This window comes from Eutrigla gurnardus (assembly GCF_963514095.1).
Source record: "Eutrigla gurnardus genome assembly, chromosome: 9".
NCBI classification, from domain to species: Eukaryota; Metazoa; Chordata; class Actinopteri; order Perciformes; family Triglidae; genus Eutrigla; species Eutrigla gurnardus.
The window spans coordinates 15,124,188-15,139,283 of record NC_139923.1 but is presented as its reverse complement, the minus strand read 5'-3'; the positions used below and the strand labels follow the sequence as shown (position 1 = coordinate 15,139,283).

The following is a 15,096-nucleotide window of genomic DNA, read 5'->3' as shown; positions in this document are numbered from 1 at the left end:
CAAAGATGACGTATACGTTGACCACTGATTCAAACACTGCAACAGTTTGACATTGCATTAAACATCCAGACTGTAACAGTTTGGCACAGACATTAGTCTTGACTTGTATTTTTAACTGCGGGGAATAATTTTCAATGGAACTGCGTGCTAGTGAAGCTATGAGGAAGACAGGGGTGTGTCTTTTACTGTTGTAACGTTCTGATTGGCCAGGGAAGTTTTGGTGTCGACATCTGATTAGTCCCGAGGAACTGTGACGTGTTTCCACTGTGCCAAACTTGAAGTTAACGTACTAATTTCTGAATAGTATTTGTTAAAACGATCAAATTAAACAGTTTATTGTTCGTGTTGTTATCCAGAACAGAGACGTAATTTTCAAGCAGAAAAGCCGAACATACACAAGTTCTAGTTGATCATATGTGAATATGTGATTATTATTTAAGTTGCCTATAGATTTGTTTGAACAATTGCACAAACAAAATAAGCAATATTCACATTCAAACTCAGACTTTTGGGAAATGTGATAGTAATTTTTATTATTTATTTGAAGAATTGGATTATGAACAGACAGGGTTGCTCCACTAATGTTTGTTCGCTAAGTGAAGTTGCATCATTTTCAATAATGTGAATCACATCTTTATGTTGATGCAAAAAAAAAAGTTTTAAATTTTAAGAGATGTATTAATTACCTCACAGGTATCAAATTCACACTGTGGACAACATTTCCTTCAGGCTCTTTGTCAATCCGAAACTTGAATCCAGCTTCAGTGTAACTGTTTGACTGACCCATATCCTCTGTCCATTAGGTGTGGCCACTGTAAACGGCTAGCGCCCGAGTACGAGGTTGCTGCCACACGCCTGAAAGGCAACGTCGCTCTCGTCAAGGTATTGCATAATGCAGTTCACTAACTTTGCCCCTTTTAATGTGGCTTTTTGCACTCTGCACTGTGGTTCTCTATCTAACTTCAAAAAGTGAATGATTTTCTTTTCCCCCTAGGTTGACTGCACAGCCAACAGCAACGTATGCGGCAAATATGGCGTCAATGGCTACCCGACCCTGAAGATCTTCAGGGATGGAGAGGAAACTGGTCCTTATGATGGTCCCAGGACTGCAGGTACTTCCCTCTGATTTATTCATGCATTTTAAAATATCTTCAAGGCTCTCACACTTGCACAAAAAAAAAAAACTGTTACATTTCTGTAATCTTTATGGTAATTCTTATTGCATTTTTTCGCCTCCATCTTTTCTGCCGTGTTGTTCATCTGCTTTTGTCTTGCTCTCTGTAGATGGTATCGTCAGTTTCCTGAAGAAGCAGGCTGGACCAGCTTCTGTGGTGCTCAACGATGATGCAGATTTGGCGAAATTCACTTCAGACCAAGACGCAAGTGTTGTTGGTGAGTTACTGTTTTGAATTTCAATCACTGTGAAATTTGGAAATGTGATAAAAATGCATCCTAATCTGATTATGATTCATATTTCTTTACCAGGGTTCTTTGCTGATGACAAGAGCACAGCACTGACAGAATTCTCGAAGGCAGCCAGTGCCCTGAGAGATAACTACCGGTTCGCCCACACCCACTCTGAGGCTCTCCTCCAGAGCCACGGCATTGACGGAGAGTAAGTAGCTTTTCCTGCCTTTGGCCAGGTGATCATTCTTGCCTTGAGTCTTTAGGAGCAGATATTTGCAAAAGAAGTCAAAATAGTTTGTGCCCTTAAACGTTTGTTATCCCCAGTGTAACTGCTGTTTGTGCAGCTAGATTAAAGTGACATCTACTGTTTTGGTTTCCAGGGGAATCGTCTTGTTCCGTCCACCAAGACTCAACAACAAGTTTGAAGACGGCACAGTCAAATACAGCGAGGGCGTATACACCAACAGCAAAATCAAGAGGTTCATCCAAGATAACATGTGAGTTTCGATTCGCCGAGTGAAGGCAGTTATCTCAACCAATGGTGAAACATACAGTGAATTTGCCTAGTAACAGCACACGTTTACATTCATGGCACAGTGCCAACAGGACATTGCGTTTATGTAGAAGGTGAGGTGACCACTCTGCAAACACAGTCAGTTCTTACACATTGTAATTCATGTTTACTTTTAGGCTGGACTCAACTGTGGTTGGTGTTTGTGAAGAACAAATACTGGACACTGTAATATGATGTCATGGCCGTTTGGAGGTTAAATAAGATAGTTGAGTGAATCTTTTAGAATAGACAAATAATTTAAAAAAAGTTAGGTGCAGTCTTTGCCCATCACTGAGGCTGGATCATCTAAAGCAGTGGTCCCCAACAACAAATACACACTATTTTGCTTTATTGATTATTGGTGCCTGCAAGCTGTTTTATTTTGAAAATGACCGGATTCCCTTCTTAAGGTCATCTACTCTGGTTTATTTGCTCAGCGGCTCTCCCGCCGCAGTGATGGCAACTAAAACAGAACAGACTGGACATTAGGAACACACTTCGGGTGTCACTGTCTACAATTACACTGAGATGGGAACGTCTCATAGCAGAGAAACGAGCTCAGGCTCACACTGATTCTGCATTATGCCAAGTTTATTTTAATGCAGTTTATATTGTAGGATTTCCCTCACTTTTGCGTGCTTGGGTGGAGAGTCGCGGCGCTGTTGTGTTGCACGTTTCATCTGCATGTGACAAAGCTTGCAGTTGAGTTTCCTGTAGTTTCGGTCTACGTGACATGTGATACGCTTATTACTTGCACTTTCACTTTGCCCCAGCCTCGACTCCCGTCTATACAGTATTGCAACTGCCTTTTTTGGAGGGACTTTTTCAAAGATATTAACAATGTTTTGTAAACTGATTTATTCTCACTTTGTCTTTTCAACTTAGCTTTGGAATCTGCCCCCACATGACTGATGACAACAAAGACCAGCTGAAGGGGAAAGATCTGCTGGTGGCTTATTTTGATGTTGATTATGACAAAAACCCGAAGGGATCAAATTACTGGAGGAACAGGTGTGTTTCTCTAATCTCACTCCATGGCTGTTCGTTCCTCTAGCTCAACTTGTTTGTCCCGTCGTCGTTGGATTTAGCTCAATAATGAATTCCTGAAGTACAGTCTTTGATTTGATATGTGACATTTGTTTAAAAGCCTGACGTCTAAACTTTAACATTTTACAGAGTGATGAAGGTGGCCAAGGGCTTCCTGGATCAGGGCAAGAAGCTGAACTTTGCAGTGGCCAGCAAGAACGTGTTCAGCCATGATGTGTCCGAGTTTGGCTTCGAAGGCAGCTCGGGAGAACTGCCTCTGGTGGCCATCCGCACCGTCAAGGGAGACAAATACGTCATGGCCGAGGAGTTCTCGTATGTCAAGTCGAATGTTATTTTCTTGTTTGCCACAACGCTAACATTTAGCACACGTAGCATACGCCTTATGAATCATTTAATTATACACTCACACCTTCCCGTTGGCTAGACTTAGTTAATGATTCTTAATGATGTGCCAGCATGTCACTCAGTTAATGCATCTTTAGCATAGTGAGGAGGTGCGTGTGTAATGTCTTAGACCAAGCGTTCTCAACCTCCTGTAAGGACGATTAAAAAAAATATACTGGGCTTTTAATATCTGTAATGCCACTGTCCGCTGTAATGACCGAACATATTCCGTTTACCCTCACCCATCACTGCCTACTATTATGAATCCAAATCTAATATTCAGTTCAGGGTCATATTTTCACTTTTTCATTTTAAAAACACAGATCAGTTTTGTCTAACTGCATCCGGGGAAACGTTGGCTAGCTAAAACATCTTTGTCTACCTGATGTGTTGTCATTGGCAAGGTGATATTCAACCACAACACGTCATTGAAATTATCCTTTTGTATCAGTTACTTTTTAAAAAACATTATTTTTTATTTAAAATGTTGAACACATTAAAATGTAAAAACAACTAGCTCATTAAAATACAAAGATATATGTTTTTTATTTAATCAAACCATTTGGCAATACCTCCAAGGCCCACTAGATGGCTCTCTGTGAATAGCTGCTAAACTACAAAAGTACAAGTTATGAAAGTATGTTCCAAACCCTTTTAGATCACATTCCCGGTCATACTGTGCACCTTTTCACCAATACATGCTGAAGAAAATACAAAAAAATGTCTTATTTATATCAAAATCCAATAGGTTTTTCTTCCTGAAAAACAAAATGTGACGCATCCTTACATCAGCTAGTACCAACCAATTTCAACCAATAATTGACATCCATCGATCAATCAATCTATAACTTTGGCACGGCACAGTTAGAAGGTCGGGAGCTAATCTTTTCAATGATCAAACCAAATTCCTCCCAACATTCTGTTTCACTCTGAAATATGTTGCGTTACAGAAGCTAGATACTCTTAAAAGGCTCTTTCAGCTAAAAACGTAAAGATGTATTGATCCTGCCTTTGTTTTTCCCCAAACATTCCCTTTCCCTGCTGATAACTTACTCAGGTTCTGTTTTTGTTCCCCTAACAGTCGTGATGGGAAAGCACTGGAGCGTTTCCTGCAGGCTTACTTTGATGGCAGCTTGAAGCGTTACCTCAAATCAGAGCCCATCCCAGAGAACAACGATGGACCCGTCAAGGTGAGAGAAAACATCCAGGATCATTCTTAATTTCTACTTAATTTCTGGCTCTACTGAATAGTTTGAAGCTTCATTCATACCGTTTACATTTGAATTCTAAATAGACATTTGCATGCTGTGCACCTTTTTTCTTTTCTTTTCAATGTCATTCTGTTCAATGCCGGTATTCCTGCACAGTTGCAGATAAAGATGAGGCTACACTAATGCTATTATTTAGTATGATACTATTTGTAGTATAAGATTCCAGGGATTGCTGCTTGGGATTGTTTTCGACCAGTGTGATCCAAACAGTTTCAATATTTGGAAAAAAGACGTCACAACATGTTTGTATATAGTACAAATATTGTAAATATTGTACTTAAATTCATATTTGTTGGTGTTAAGCCTTCCAAAACATTTCCACTGCGTCCAAAAACAGAGTTATGTTCATTGAAAAGTAACTTTTTTAATCTTTTTCTTTTTTATGGCATTCTATACTTCCTCTCCACTATTTGGAGGAATATTGTACTTTTCATTACACATTTTAAATTGATTTAATACCTTTTAGTAACTTACTTGATAGATTAACGATACAAAATATAAACGTTGATATAGAGTATGCCACCTGTAATTAAAAGAGATGTATGCATAAATGAATCTAATTACAAATTATGGTCCAATAGTATAAAATATGACTCTGAAATAGGCCATTCTGCACAATAAGTACTTTAAATATTGGTACTTAAAGTATATGTTGATGCTTTTACTTAATACAAATTTTGAATCCAGGAGTATTTTTACATGGTGGTATTGCTACTTTTACTTAAGTGAAATATCTAGTACTTCTTCCACAGCTTAACACCTTTCATGGATATCATGACACATTTATAATTTTAGCTGTAACCCTGCCTCCACATCCTTGTACAAGTTTTATTATTGGCTGTGGTCAGATTATATGGTTGAGTGTACAAAAATAGATGCGACTGAACATTTATCAAAGTGTATTGAAGTGTTATGACTTAAAATACTATCTCAAAAAAGTCACTCAACCATCCTATCAATCCATAATGACTCACCGTGACGTCTGTCAATTGTTTTCAGGTCGTCGTGGCTGAGAACTTCGACTCCATCGTCAACGATGATGGTAAAGACGTGCTGATTGAATTCTACGCGCCGTGGTGTGGACACTGCAAGACCCTGGAGCCCAAATTCAACGAGCTGGGAGAGAAGGTGAGGGAACGGAGGGCGATAGTACTCAATAAAAGATTGCACTTCAATGACCTCAATTGGAAAATGTGTTGATGTTTAAAAAACAGTTTGATGTTAATTTGTTTGTCTTTTTATATAAAATAATCAAACCAATAGACCCTGTAACCCATAGAAACAATTTTATGCTTTTGTACTAGCATGAAAGGACTATAGGAGTCCAACTTTGACTTCTCTCCATGAGCAGAGATTTCCCATCTTCAACAAATTTAGTGTAAAAAAAGTATGCAGAAAAAAACAGACAAAACATAGACAAACTGTTTCACAATATCTCAAAAATACAGCGAATTTGGTAAACGTGGTAAAGGTTAATGTAAACTAGGTGGCCGATGTTGTCAATGGACAATGACATTAAGTAACACTGGTATGGTCTGGACAAAACTCGTGGACTCTGTCTGGAAATAGATTTGTGTACAATCTTACAAACCGTTAACGGGTTCCTTCCTCTTCTCTCAAAGCTCGCCAGTGATCCCAACGTTGTCATTGCCAAGATGGACGCCACAGCAAACGATGTGCCGTCACCGTATGAAGTCAGCGGGTGAGTCATGAGTTGCTTCAATGTAATACTCACACTAACAACGAAATTCAACAATACAGCTCAACACATCACTTAGCAGCTTCATGGTGGACATAGGCTTGGACACAAAAATAAGATATACTTCACAATTATGGCCAAGAACTCTCAGCCATAAACACTTGCCATTCTCATTTACTTCTGAAACTTCTGGAAGTTCAAAATCCATACATATTCCAGATGTACTGTATCTATGTCAGCTGAGTAACAATCTGCATTACCGAACTGCAAGTAACTTCAAAAACGATTCAGCTGAGCTTAATGTATGTATTGGACAGGATAAAGGGATACATAATGGTATCGGTATCTGCCTCAAAAATCGTGTTGGATCGAATTTTAGGTTTTGTGGATGTGGGAACGGATAAGATGTGATCTTTTGCTTGATTATCGATTTCAAATTTAAAGTTCTGAAGAACAAAATGTCTAGTACAGTATGATGTGTTAATGCTATGAATTATCATCAATCTACTCCACCTTTGCTTTTCCAGCTTCCCCACACTGTACTTTTCCCCAGCTGGACGTAAAATGAGCCCAAAGAAATACGAGGTGAGAATGAGCTTGAAGTGATCATTAAAACAAAGTAACTTCCTGTTTGTATCCGCTCTAACGGTCCCGTCTCTCGGCTTGCGTTGCAGGGAGGTCGAGAGGTGAGCGACTTCATCTCCTACCTGAAGAGGGAAGCAACCAACCCTTTGGTGATGGAGGAGACCAAGAAGAAGAAGAAGAAGAATGACGACGACGACGACAAGACAGAGCTATAAAAGCTCAAAACAGGAACTCGACTTCCCCCACCAAAACAAGAGGAGGAGGATTGGGAAAATCATGCAAAGAAAGAACTAAATTATATTCCACTCTCTTAGTGAACTACAGAATGCTCTGAGGCCAAGTCGAAAAAGATTTGGCCCACCCTTTAGGTCCTCCGCTGCTGTGGAAAAACTGTGGAAAGTGGAGAGGTGGTGGCCAGGGCCTGCCCGATGTTTAAAAACAAAAACAAATTTTTAGGGAAGAGGGGACAGCTTTTGAGATTTTTATTTCCCCTGGTCTGGCTGATGCACTTTGGTTTGACACCAGTCATCTGTCACTTTGGGTTTTGTTGTTGTCGTCACAGGGGATAATAGTAATGGTGAATTCCTTTTTTTTTTTTTTTTTTTTTTTTTCTTTTCCGTTTGTTTTTGTAACACGTCTTTGTTTTTGTACATTTGGAAGGATTGTGAAATAAAAGGCCCACAAAACCAAAATGAATTGTATCATCCTCATTCATAAACAGAACAGTTTAATCAATTACTTGTTTTTTTCTGTATAGTGTCAGAATGGTAAAAAGAAATGTCCATAAGCTCTAAGAGGCCCAAGGTACTCAAATATCTGGTTCTGCTTAACCAACAGTCCAAAAACTGTAAGATATTCAATTTATAATGTTATAAAACAAGACAAATGTAGAAAATGCTGGGATTTTTTTCCATTAATAAATCAATTTAACAATTCATTTATTTAATAGTTGTTTTCCTGTTATGTGGATATATAAACTACATTGAACTGCATTTAGTTTGATCTGTACATAATTCAACAATTTTGGATGAAAGTGGGGAAAACGGGCTTGCATCATCATGGAATGGAAAACTGCACTTTCTGATTTACTAAAGTATTGAATGTATTCTCACTTTTGTACAGTAAGGCCAGCTTCTGCTACATATCTGCAGAGTAAGGCCATCATGCTCAAAAACGCATTTGCCAAAATTTGAGGCAAAAGACTGTAACTGACCATCCGGGGCCGGGAGTCAGGAAGGGCAGCTTTTATTTTCGAGTAGTACTTGTTGATCGTGCAATAGCGCATTCAACCTGTAGGTGGTGACTGTGCAAGTATTTGGCCGTTGAGCACTTCCTGTAAAACAACAATAGAAGAAGAAAGAAGGCCAATCACAACAGCAGCTGACTCTTGTCCGGACACGTCCAGACAGTCCACGTGCTACCTCAGAAGGTAATGTAGATGTTTTTACATCGTTTTTAACGTCATATCGTAACTTACTCTTGTGATTTTTTTGTCAGCACATTTATATATTCGCATTAGTCTGACATGATAGTTTTCTTCGAAGAATTATGGTAATTGTGTTGTTTGACGTGGCTTTTTCTTCGGCTAGCTAAACGTCAGCCGGTTATTCCAGGTGGCTTCTGCCACCGACAAAGTTACGGTCTAACGTAACATAAAACACGAGTCCCCGCTTTTTCTGAACGAGTGTTCGGTGTGGATTGATTACGACGCACGTCTTTATACGTTGATTGGAAGCTTTTTACGACGATGGTTTGCTCCCACGGATCACTGCCCGTCACGGCCTGCTCGAGGAGGCACGTTTTCTGTGGATGAGAAGTTGGTGGATTGCACATGCAGCTAAACTAGGTTCACGTTATGCTGGTTTCACCACTAGCAATGGTTAAGTAACGTAGATTTCCAGACAGGCTTTAGGAGCGACGAATTATATTGTTAAACATTTTGAATTTTGAGTTTTATGGCACTGTTTTTAAGCTAGAACATTTGTCTTTTTTTAGCGAAATATCTCAGAATAATACCATCTGCCATTCCCCACACGTTCATAATTAACTCTTAGCTAACTATTAATAAGCTAATTTGACTTATCAAGCAAACAAGATAGTCTCACTGTTTGTTGCTACAGTATATTTGTTGCTGTCAATCACCTTCCCCTTAAAGTCAGTGATATTTATGCACGCCATGGCCAACTCTGCCACATCCTATGTTGGCTTTAACATAAAGCAGTAGTAGTAAAATATGTATTTGCACTGTTCCTCGTGTCAGTCAGTGTTTTTATTGTCTTCAAGTAATGTACTTTTTTAATGTTGCCCTCACATTGCCTGAACACTCAGAGCGGGATAAGAACCAATGTTAAGAAAAAGGGTGCAATACTGCACTTTATCACAGCAAATGTGTTGCTTTAAAGACTAATAATAATCAGGGTGTTTTTGTGTAATTTTATCTCCTCAGAGAATGACTGCAAGAAGGACTTCATTTATTGGTTTTGGCAGAGCTGTCAAAAAGGAATAAAGCTACCTTGTGGGGGCTTTTCATCCACTACTAGTATTTATGCCAAAAATCCATGATGCGTCGCACCATGGAGAACGCAAGAACCAAGAAGTGGCAGCAGAAGATGGGAATGGACAATGTGAAGAGGAAAACCACAGACAACCACCACGAACCACTGGATGCAAATAAACCAGTAAAAAGAACTAAATCAAGCAATGCAAGCCAAGAAAGTCAAAGAACTCTGAACTCTAAAAATAGCAATGATGTATCTGAGCCTAAAGCTCTTGAGCACCACAGTTTGGCCACGGCCCTTAGAGACAGCTGGGAGGTGGACAGTGGATTCTCCTCTGAGGCAAGTCCCCCGGCCAGTGGCCGGGGCTCACCGTGTCTCAGCTCTTGCCCGACCCTTGTAGTGGCGTTGGACTGTGAGATGGTTGGGACGGGGCCTGGCGGCCACTGCAGTGAGCTGGCCCGCTGCAGCATCCTGGACTATCATGGCAACTTATTGTACGATAAATATGTCAGACCGTGTCAGCCTGTCACAGACTACAGGACTCCCTGGAGCGGCATCCGGAGGCATCACATGTACAACGCTGTGCCCTTTGCTCAGGCCAGAGAGGAGGTGAGGCCTGCTTTTGTTTTTGGATCAGAAATGAATTGTTTAATTATCTCCTCCCTCAAAGCATACAATGAACAAGTCAGCAGAGGCAACGAGTATACATCTAGTATTAGGGTGGGTGAAGGCGTCGTTGGTTGTTTTATTGACTCAAATAAACATTTTATTCAAACAGTAATCATAATAATAATAATTGTATCACTATAAACAATTTCATTCTCACCTGTTATGTGACATTTGATGGCAACTAGAGGTCATCCTGCCCGTTAATCATTGACAATAGCATGTTTTACAAACTGTTATCAGTGGAACTGTGCTCCGATATTGGCCAATGACTGCAAAGCCACCACCTGTCACATGGAGCTGTACATCGCATACGCATATGGGCCTCCATACGCTTTACTGAAAATATCTGTGCATGCGATAAACTCCTGATAATAATCCTAACAACGACCTTTGAGTAAGTACTTTGAGACAGGGTGGAGTGGGTGCTTGCTCTCAGTGCACTCCAGCCATGAATGCATGATACTTACAATTACATCAAAGATTTGTACCATTAAGTTAATAGAGTAATTCTTAATGTGCGGGAAAAAATATTCTGGTGAGTTAGAAAATGTGATTTTAAACATTGTTGTCCCTCTGTTTTTTTTAATAGCTGACAAGTCATATCTAAACAGTTTAATCCATTCAAATGTTTTCTCCGGAGTATATAATGGAACACTATTGGCTCTTGATGGTTATCTGCAAAAAAATATTGGTCTTTTAAAATCCACCATCGGTCGACCCCTAGTGGCAACCTTAAGTAGACAGTCACCTCCTGTTATGTATGAAAGGATTTAAGGTGTTACAAATCTAACCTTCCAAAGCATAAAAGTTAAATGGTACGTGAATGTATTTATCTGGCTTTCCAAAGCAGGAGTCGCGTTGCTCCATGCTGAGCTTGTCATTCCCTCAGTGAAATCGGTACTTCATGATATCCATGTGAATTGTTGAGAAAAAAGTAGGCTGTACTGCAGGTTAATTGAGGGGCACATGTAGGTACAATCAAGCTCTGCTTGAGGAGAGGTCTGGGAAATATTTAAGACACCTTTTTGAGCTTTCTCTGTATTTAAAAAAAGAAAAAAAATAGAGCTCTAAATGCAGGTTAAATTGTTTTAACTGTACCTTTTAAACCCAGCTGACACATTGAAATACTCGTCAATGATCAGTAATGGCAGGTATGTTTATGTTTCTCCTGTAGATCATCAGTATTCTTGAGGGCAAAGTGGTCGTCGGCCACTCGATCTACAACGACTTTGAGGCATTGGACATGCTCCATCCAGGTCACATGGTCAGGGACACCTGCACAACGCGTCACCTCAGCTGTTTGGCCGGTTTCCCAGGCCAACGCTGCCCCTCCCTCAAAATCTTGGCTGGTAAGCTGCTGAACAGGAGGATACAGGTGAGCATTTTCAGACTTCATACACTATAAATGTGATTATATTTCTAAGTAATGTTTTTTTTTTTTTTTTTTAAGTAAAGGTTGCTTATCCAGTATTATCTCACATATAGTTAATCGTATATAGGATTTTGATTTAAACTACTAAAAGCTATCTCTACTTGAATGGTTAGAACGTATGATCAAAAGTTGTAAAGAAACTATCAACCAAGACCGTATAAAGAGATATTGGCTTTGGTTGGTGTATTTATTTGATCTATCAGTAATGGATCAAACATGCTACCAAAACTAACCTCGTCATATCTTCAAATCTCACTTATTAAAAAGGAACCTTTAAGCTTGAAAGAAATTAAGAAAGGGAAAAATGATTTCTCTATGATTTATATCTATCGACTGATATGAAGAAAACTACTGTGAAAAGAAGCCCTATTTGCTGCCAACGATGCTGATCCCGTCTGTGTTTACCTGCGCAGGTGGGTCGGAGAGGTCACTGTTCCGTCGAGGACGCTCTGGCTGCCCTTGACCTCTACAAGCTGGTGGAGGGCGAGTGGGAGCAGGAGCTGCAGACCAAGCTGAGGGACGACGACACTCCGCACGAGCCAAGCTTCGCCTCCTCAAACCACTACATGCAGGACGAGTACTGGCCAGACGATGTCATCGCTGACAGCCAATAACATGTCGTATAGTAGAGAGATGAAGTATTCACAACACGTGTAATGGGAAATACCTCAACAGAGTACATTACGGGGATGTACAGTCATCAGAGTAGATTCAGATAACTAGAAATAATGTGAATTATAAAACATGACATCAAATCCAAGTCTGGATTAAAAGTAATATGTTGATGCAGGAGGGAACATGAAAACCTTATCTCTGTTGTTTTTGAGAGGATGAACTCATCACTTTGGGTGAAGTAACTTGTTTGCTTCAAATGCTAACTTGTTACTTTTAAACATGATTCTTCTTCTGAACAGCATTCGTTTTTTGTTACAATACCAGATATTTACCTGCCGAGTTGTTTGTTGTGAACACTTGATTGTTTTTTTATCACCTGATGCTGCCCTGCCCATTTTGTCACTTCTAGTTTGAACACAACTTTATTCATTCTTCTGGTTGAGCATTCATAGCGTAAACAATGTATGTTGCTGAATTGGTGGTTCTTGATTGAATTTATCCTAATTATGTTTTAATACCTCACAGTTAAACACAGTGTTCCCCTTCTGACTGAGTAATTATAAAAGCACTGTTCACATATGCATTTGTTACGCAGACCAGCTAGTTCTCACACAATCGCTCCAAAAACATCAGCATCCGTTTCTAAATCAGCAACATTTTGAGACATTTGGATAGAATCACATACTGGGAATTTAATGGGTACTTTGTTACATTGAAAAAAATATTGCAACTTCACAGATTTTTTAAAGGGGAAAACTTTTGGGCAAGCAAAGGATGATAAAGCTGTGGACACTCAGCAAAGTAATCACACTTCCGCACTGAAAGGGAAGTCAGATTTCAAAGTAACGATACAAAAGCGTCCCAGGTCAGGAAGAATGAGGTGAATAGGGTGATGAATATTGGTGCTCTTTAAGTTGGAGATTTATTATTAACTTATGAAATGAAGAGTTTAGAGTTCTTAAACAGTACTGCTCTTACTTAGAGGTGAAATGTAACTACTAGTAGGACGTGGAACTGATCTTAGGCCACAGATGTTGCTATGTTGGAAAAGCATTTTTCAGTTGTTTTGCTTTGAAATGTCTGATAATGAGAACATGGAAAAGTGGCTGCTATAATCCCATTCAAGTTGCAGGCAGAAGGGAAAAACATTTAAACGCTAGTTCAAGCTGTTTTATTTTCATGTTTCAACTAGTACAGCTGCCTCCATGTACAGTATATGTGGCCTTAAAGGTTTTGTATTGTTATAATGGTGGTATTTCACTACCTGCCACTTTAAGCTGCTCTTATATGTCCTAATAAAATGGTTCAAACTAATCTGGACTCGTTGCTTTCAAAGAGTTAAAACGACTACTGAGACACTGTTTTCTTCATTGTTTCACTTTCAAAAATATGTTGCTCTTAACTTCAGTTTGAGACTAAAAGAGTTGATAATGGGCTCATCAGTTGGACAGAAACGTCAAAACAAATGAAACTTTTTATGTTATGGGTTGAGTGGTTACGTTGTGGGTCAAAGTAATTGCAGAGGAAAAACTCCCAGCTATGTATGGTGTCACAGTCGTCCCACTTGATCCAGTGAGAAATCAGCATTAACAGCAGCATATTAACGGATGAAACTATGGCAGTATGTGTTGGGAAACGTCAGAGTCTGTCACTAACACCGGATCAGGATCTGAAATCGTCTAATGGCACCGTGTCCAGCATGCCCAGCATTCCCAGTTAAATCCCAGTGACTGAAATGCAGCCATGTGAGTGATTGAGCTGAATTCTGCACAGCATTATGAAACGTTGTAAAGGTCTAAAGATGTGAGCGTGAGACTCGATTATGATATATTGAAGTATATAATTTCATTAATGTTATCTAATTAACATGAATCGGGTTAACATGAGCTACAGGTGGAGCTGTACATTTTGTTATTCTCCATGGCTCTCTAAATAGCTTGGTGTTTTAAAGGAACACACACACACACACACACACACACACACACAAGTAAAGCTTAAACTTGGCCCCACAGCTCAGCCTATAGTGAAAGAACACAGAGTAGCATTGTTTGCCCAATCCATCTAAATTTGTTCCTCAAATCGCTTTATTGAGATCAGGCCTGATTTAGCAGATTACTGGTCGACTGCCTGCTCCTTCATCGTTGCACCAGAAGGAAAACGTGTGTTGGTGACCAGGGTCACGGCGAGTGGTGGACAACTTCTAAACATCAACCACAAGAGAGAACAAATGGCTGCATTGATGTGTCCATAAACCTGCATGGATAAACCTGCCAATTTACAGACATGGTTAAAAATAAAAACATTGATATTTGATATTTTGAATCAATTACATCAGGGCCATTCTGGTGTCCTGAATATCTGAGATCCTTGCCGTAGGATTGTGGTAGTCACACTCAGTCACACTTTGCTCCAAGAAGCATTAATAAAAGGTGCTATGCTTGGAATGCACTTCCTTTGGCGAATCTCTTGCACACTGAAAGAAATTTTATACATTTGATTATAAAAGTTTTAAAACAGTTCTGGGTGTTTATGAGCAAATGCCAATTTATATGAATGATTAATACAACAGGATGCTTTATATGCATGATTAATGTAGGTATGGATATGCATGAATGTGCATGTTTGTCATTTATATGAAACAGCAGAAAAATATAAAATATTTATATAAAATATTTCTTAAAAACTGACTTTTCAACCCATTGAGGGGCATGCAGTATTTCAATTAGTATAAGACAACAAAATAAATTCACTCAATAGCAGCTCAAATGCTTAATCCACAACATTTCTACAATTACAGCATCCTGTTGTATTTACTGTCCAGTGGCTCTTTGCTAATTCATTTTCATGCACACACCTCTCTGTTGTTCAATTACTTGAGATTAATCCAGAGATTTCCAGAGTTCATATGTGTCTGATTAGATGAAGTGCTCTCTGAA

The 15,096-nt window shown here is 39.3% G+C and overlaps 2 protein-coding genes across 2 annotated transcripts in view; both read left to right on the top strand.

The window, feature by feature from the left end:
• Positions 1 to 7,638, top strand: part of pdia3 (protein disulfide isomerase family A, member 3) — an 8,252-nt gene extending 614 nt beyond the window's left edge. The window contains exons 2-13 of the mRNA XM_084016811.1: positions 804 to 882; positions 995 to 1,112; positions 1,285 to 1,392; positions 1,486 to 1,615; positions 1,788 to 1,904; positions 2,846 to 2,973; positions 3,139 to 3,319; positions 4,473 to 4,581; positions 5,662 to 5,790; positions 6,285 to 6,364; positions 6,889 to 6,946; positions 7,036 to 7,638. Of these exons, the coding sequence (XP_083872937.1) occupies positions 804 to 882; positions 995 to 1,112; positions 1,285 to 1,392; positions 1,486 to 1,615; positions 1,788 to 1,904; positions 2,846 to 2,973; positions 3,139 to 3,319; positions 4,473 to 4,581; positions 5,662 to 5,790; positions 6,285 to 6,364; positions 6,889 to 6,946; positions 7,036 to 7,161 (1,363 nt within the window). The 3' untranslated portion in view covers positions 7,162 to 7,638. The remainder of the gene's footprint in view (positions 1 to 803; positions 883 to 994; positions 1,113 to 1,284; positions 1,393 to 1,485; positions 1,616 to 1,787; positions 1,905 to 2,845; positions 2,974 to 3,138; positions 3,320 to 4,472; positions 4,582 to 5,661; positions 5,791 to 6,284; positions 6,365 to 6,888; positions 6,947 to 7,035) is intronic.
• Positions 7,639 to 8,325: 687 nt separating this feature from the next.
• Positions 8,326 to 13,464, top strand: isg20 (interferon stimulated exonuclease gene). Its single transcript, XM_084018517.1, has 4 exons — positions 8,326 to 8,375; positions 9,393 to 10,053; positions 11,288 to 11,488; positions 11,959 to 13,464. Exons 2-4 carry the CDS (start codon positions 9,505 to 9,507, stop codon positions 12,157 to 12,159), a joined length of 951 nt encoding a protein of 316 aa, XP_083874643.1. The 5' UTR covers positions 8,326 to 8,375; positions 9,393 to 9,504; the 3' UTR covers positions 12,160 to 13,464.
• The last annotated feature ends 1,632 nt before the right edge of the window (positions 13,465 to 15,096 follow it).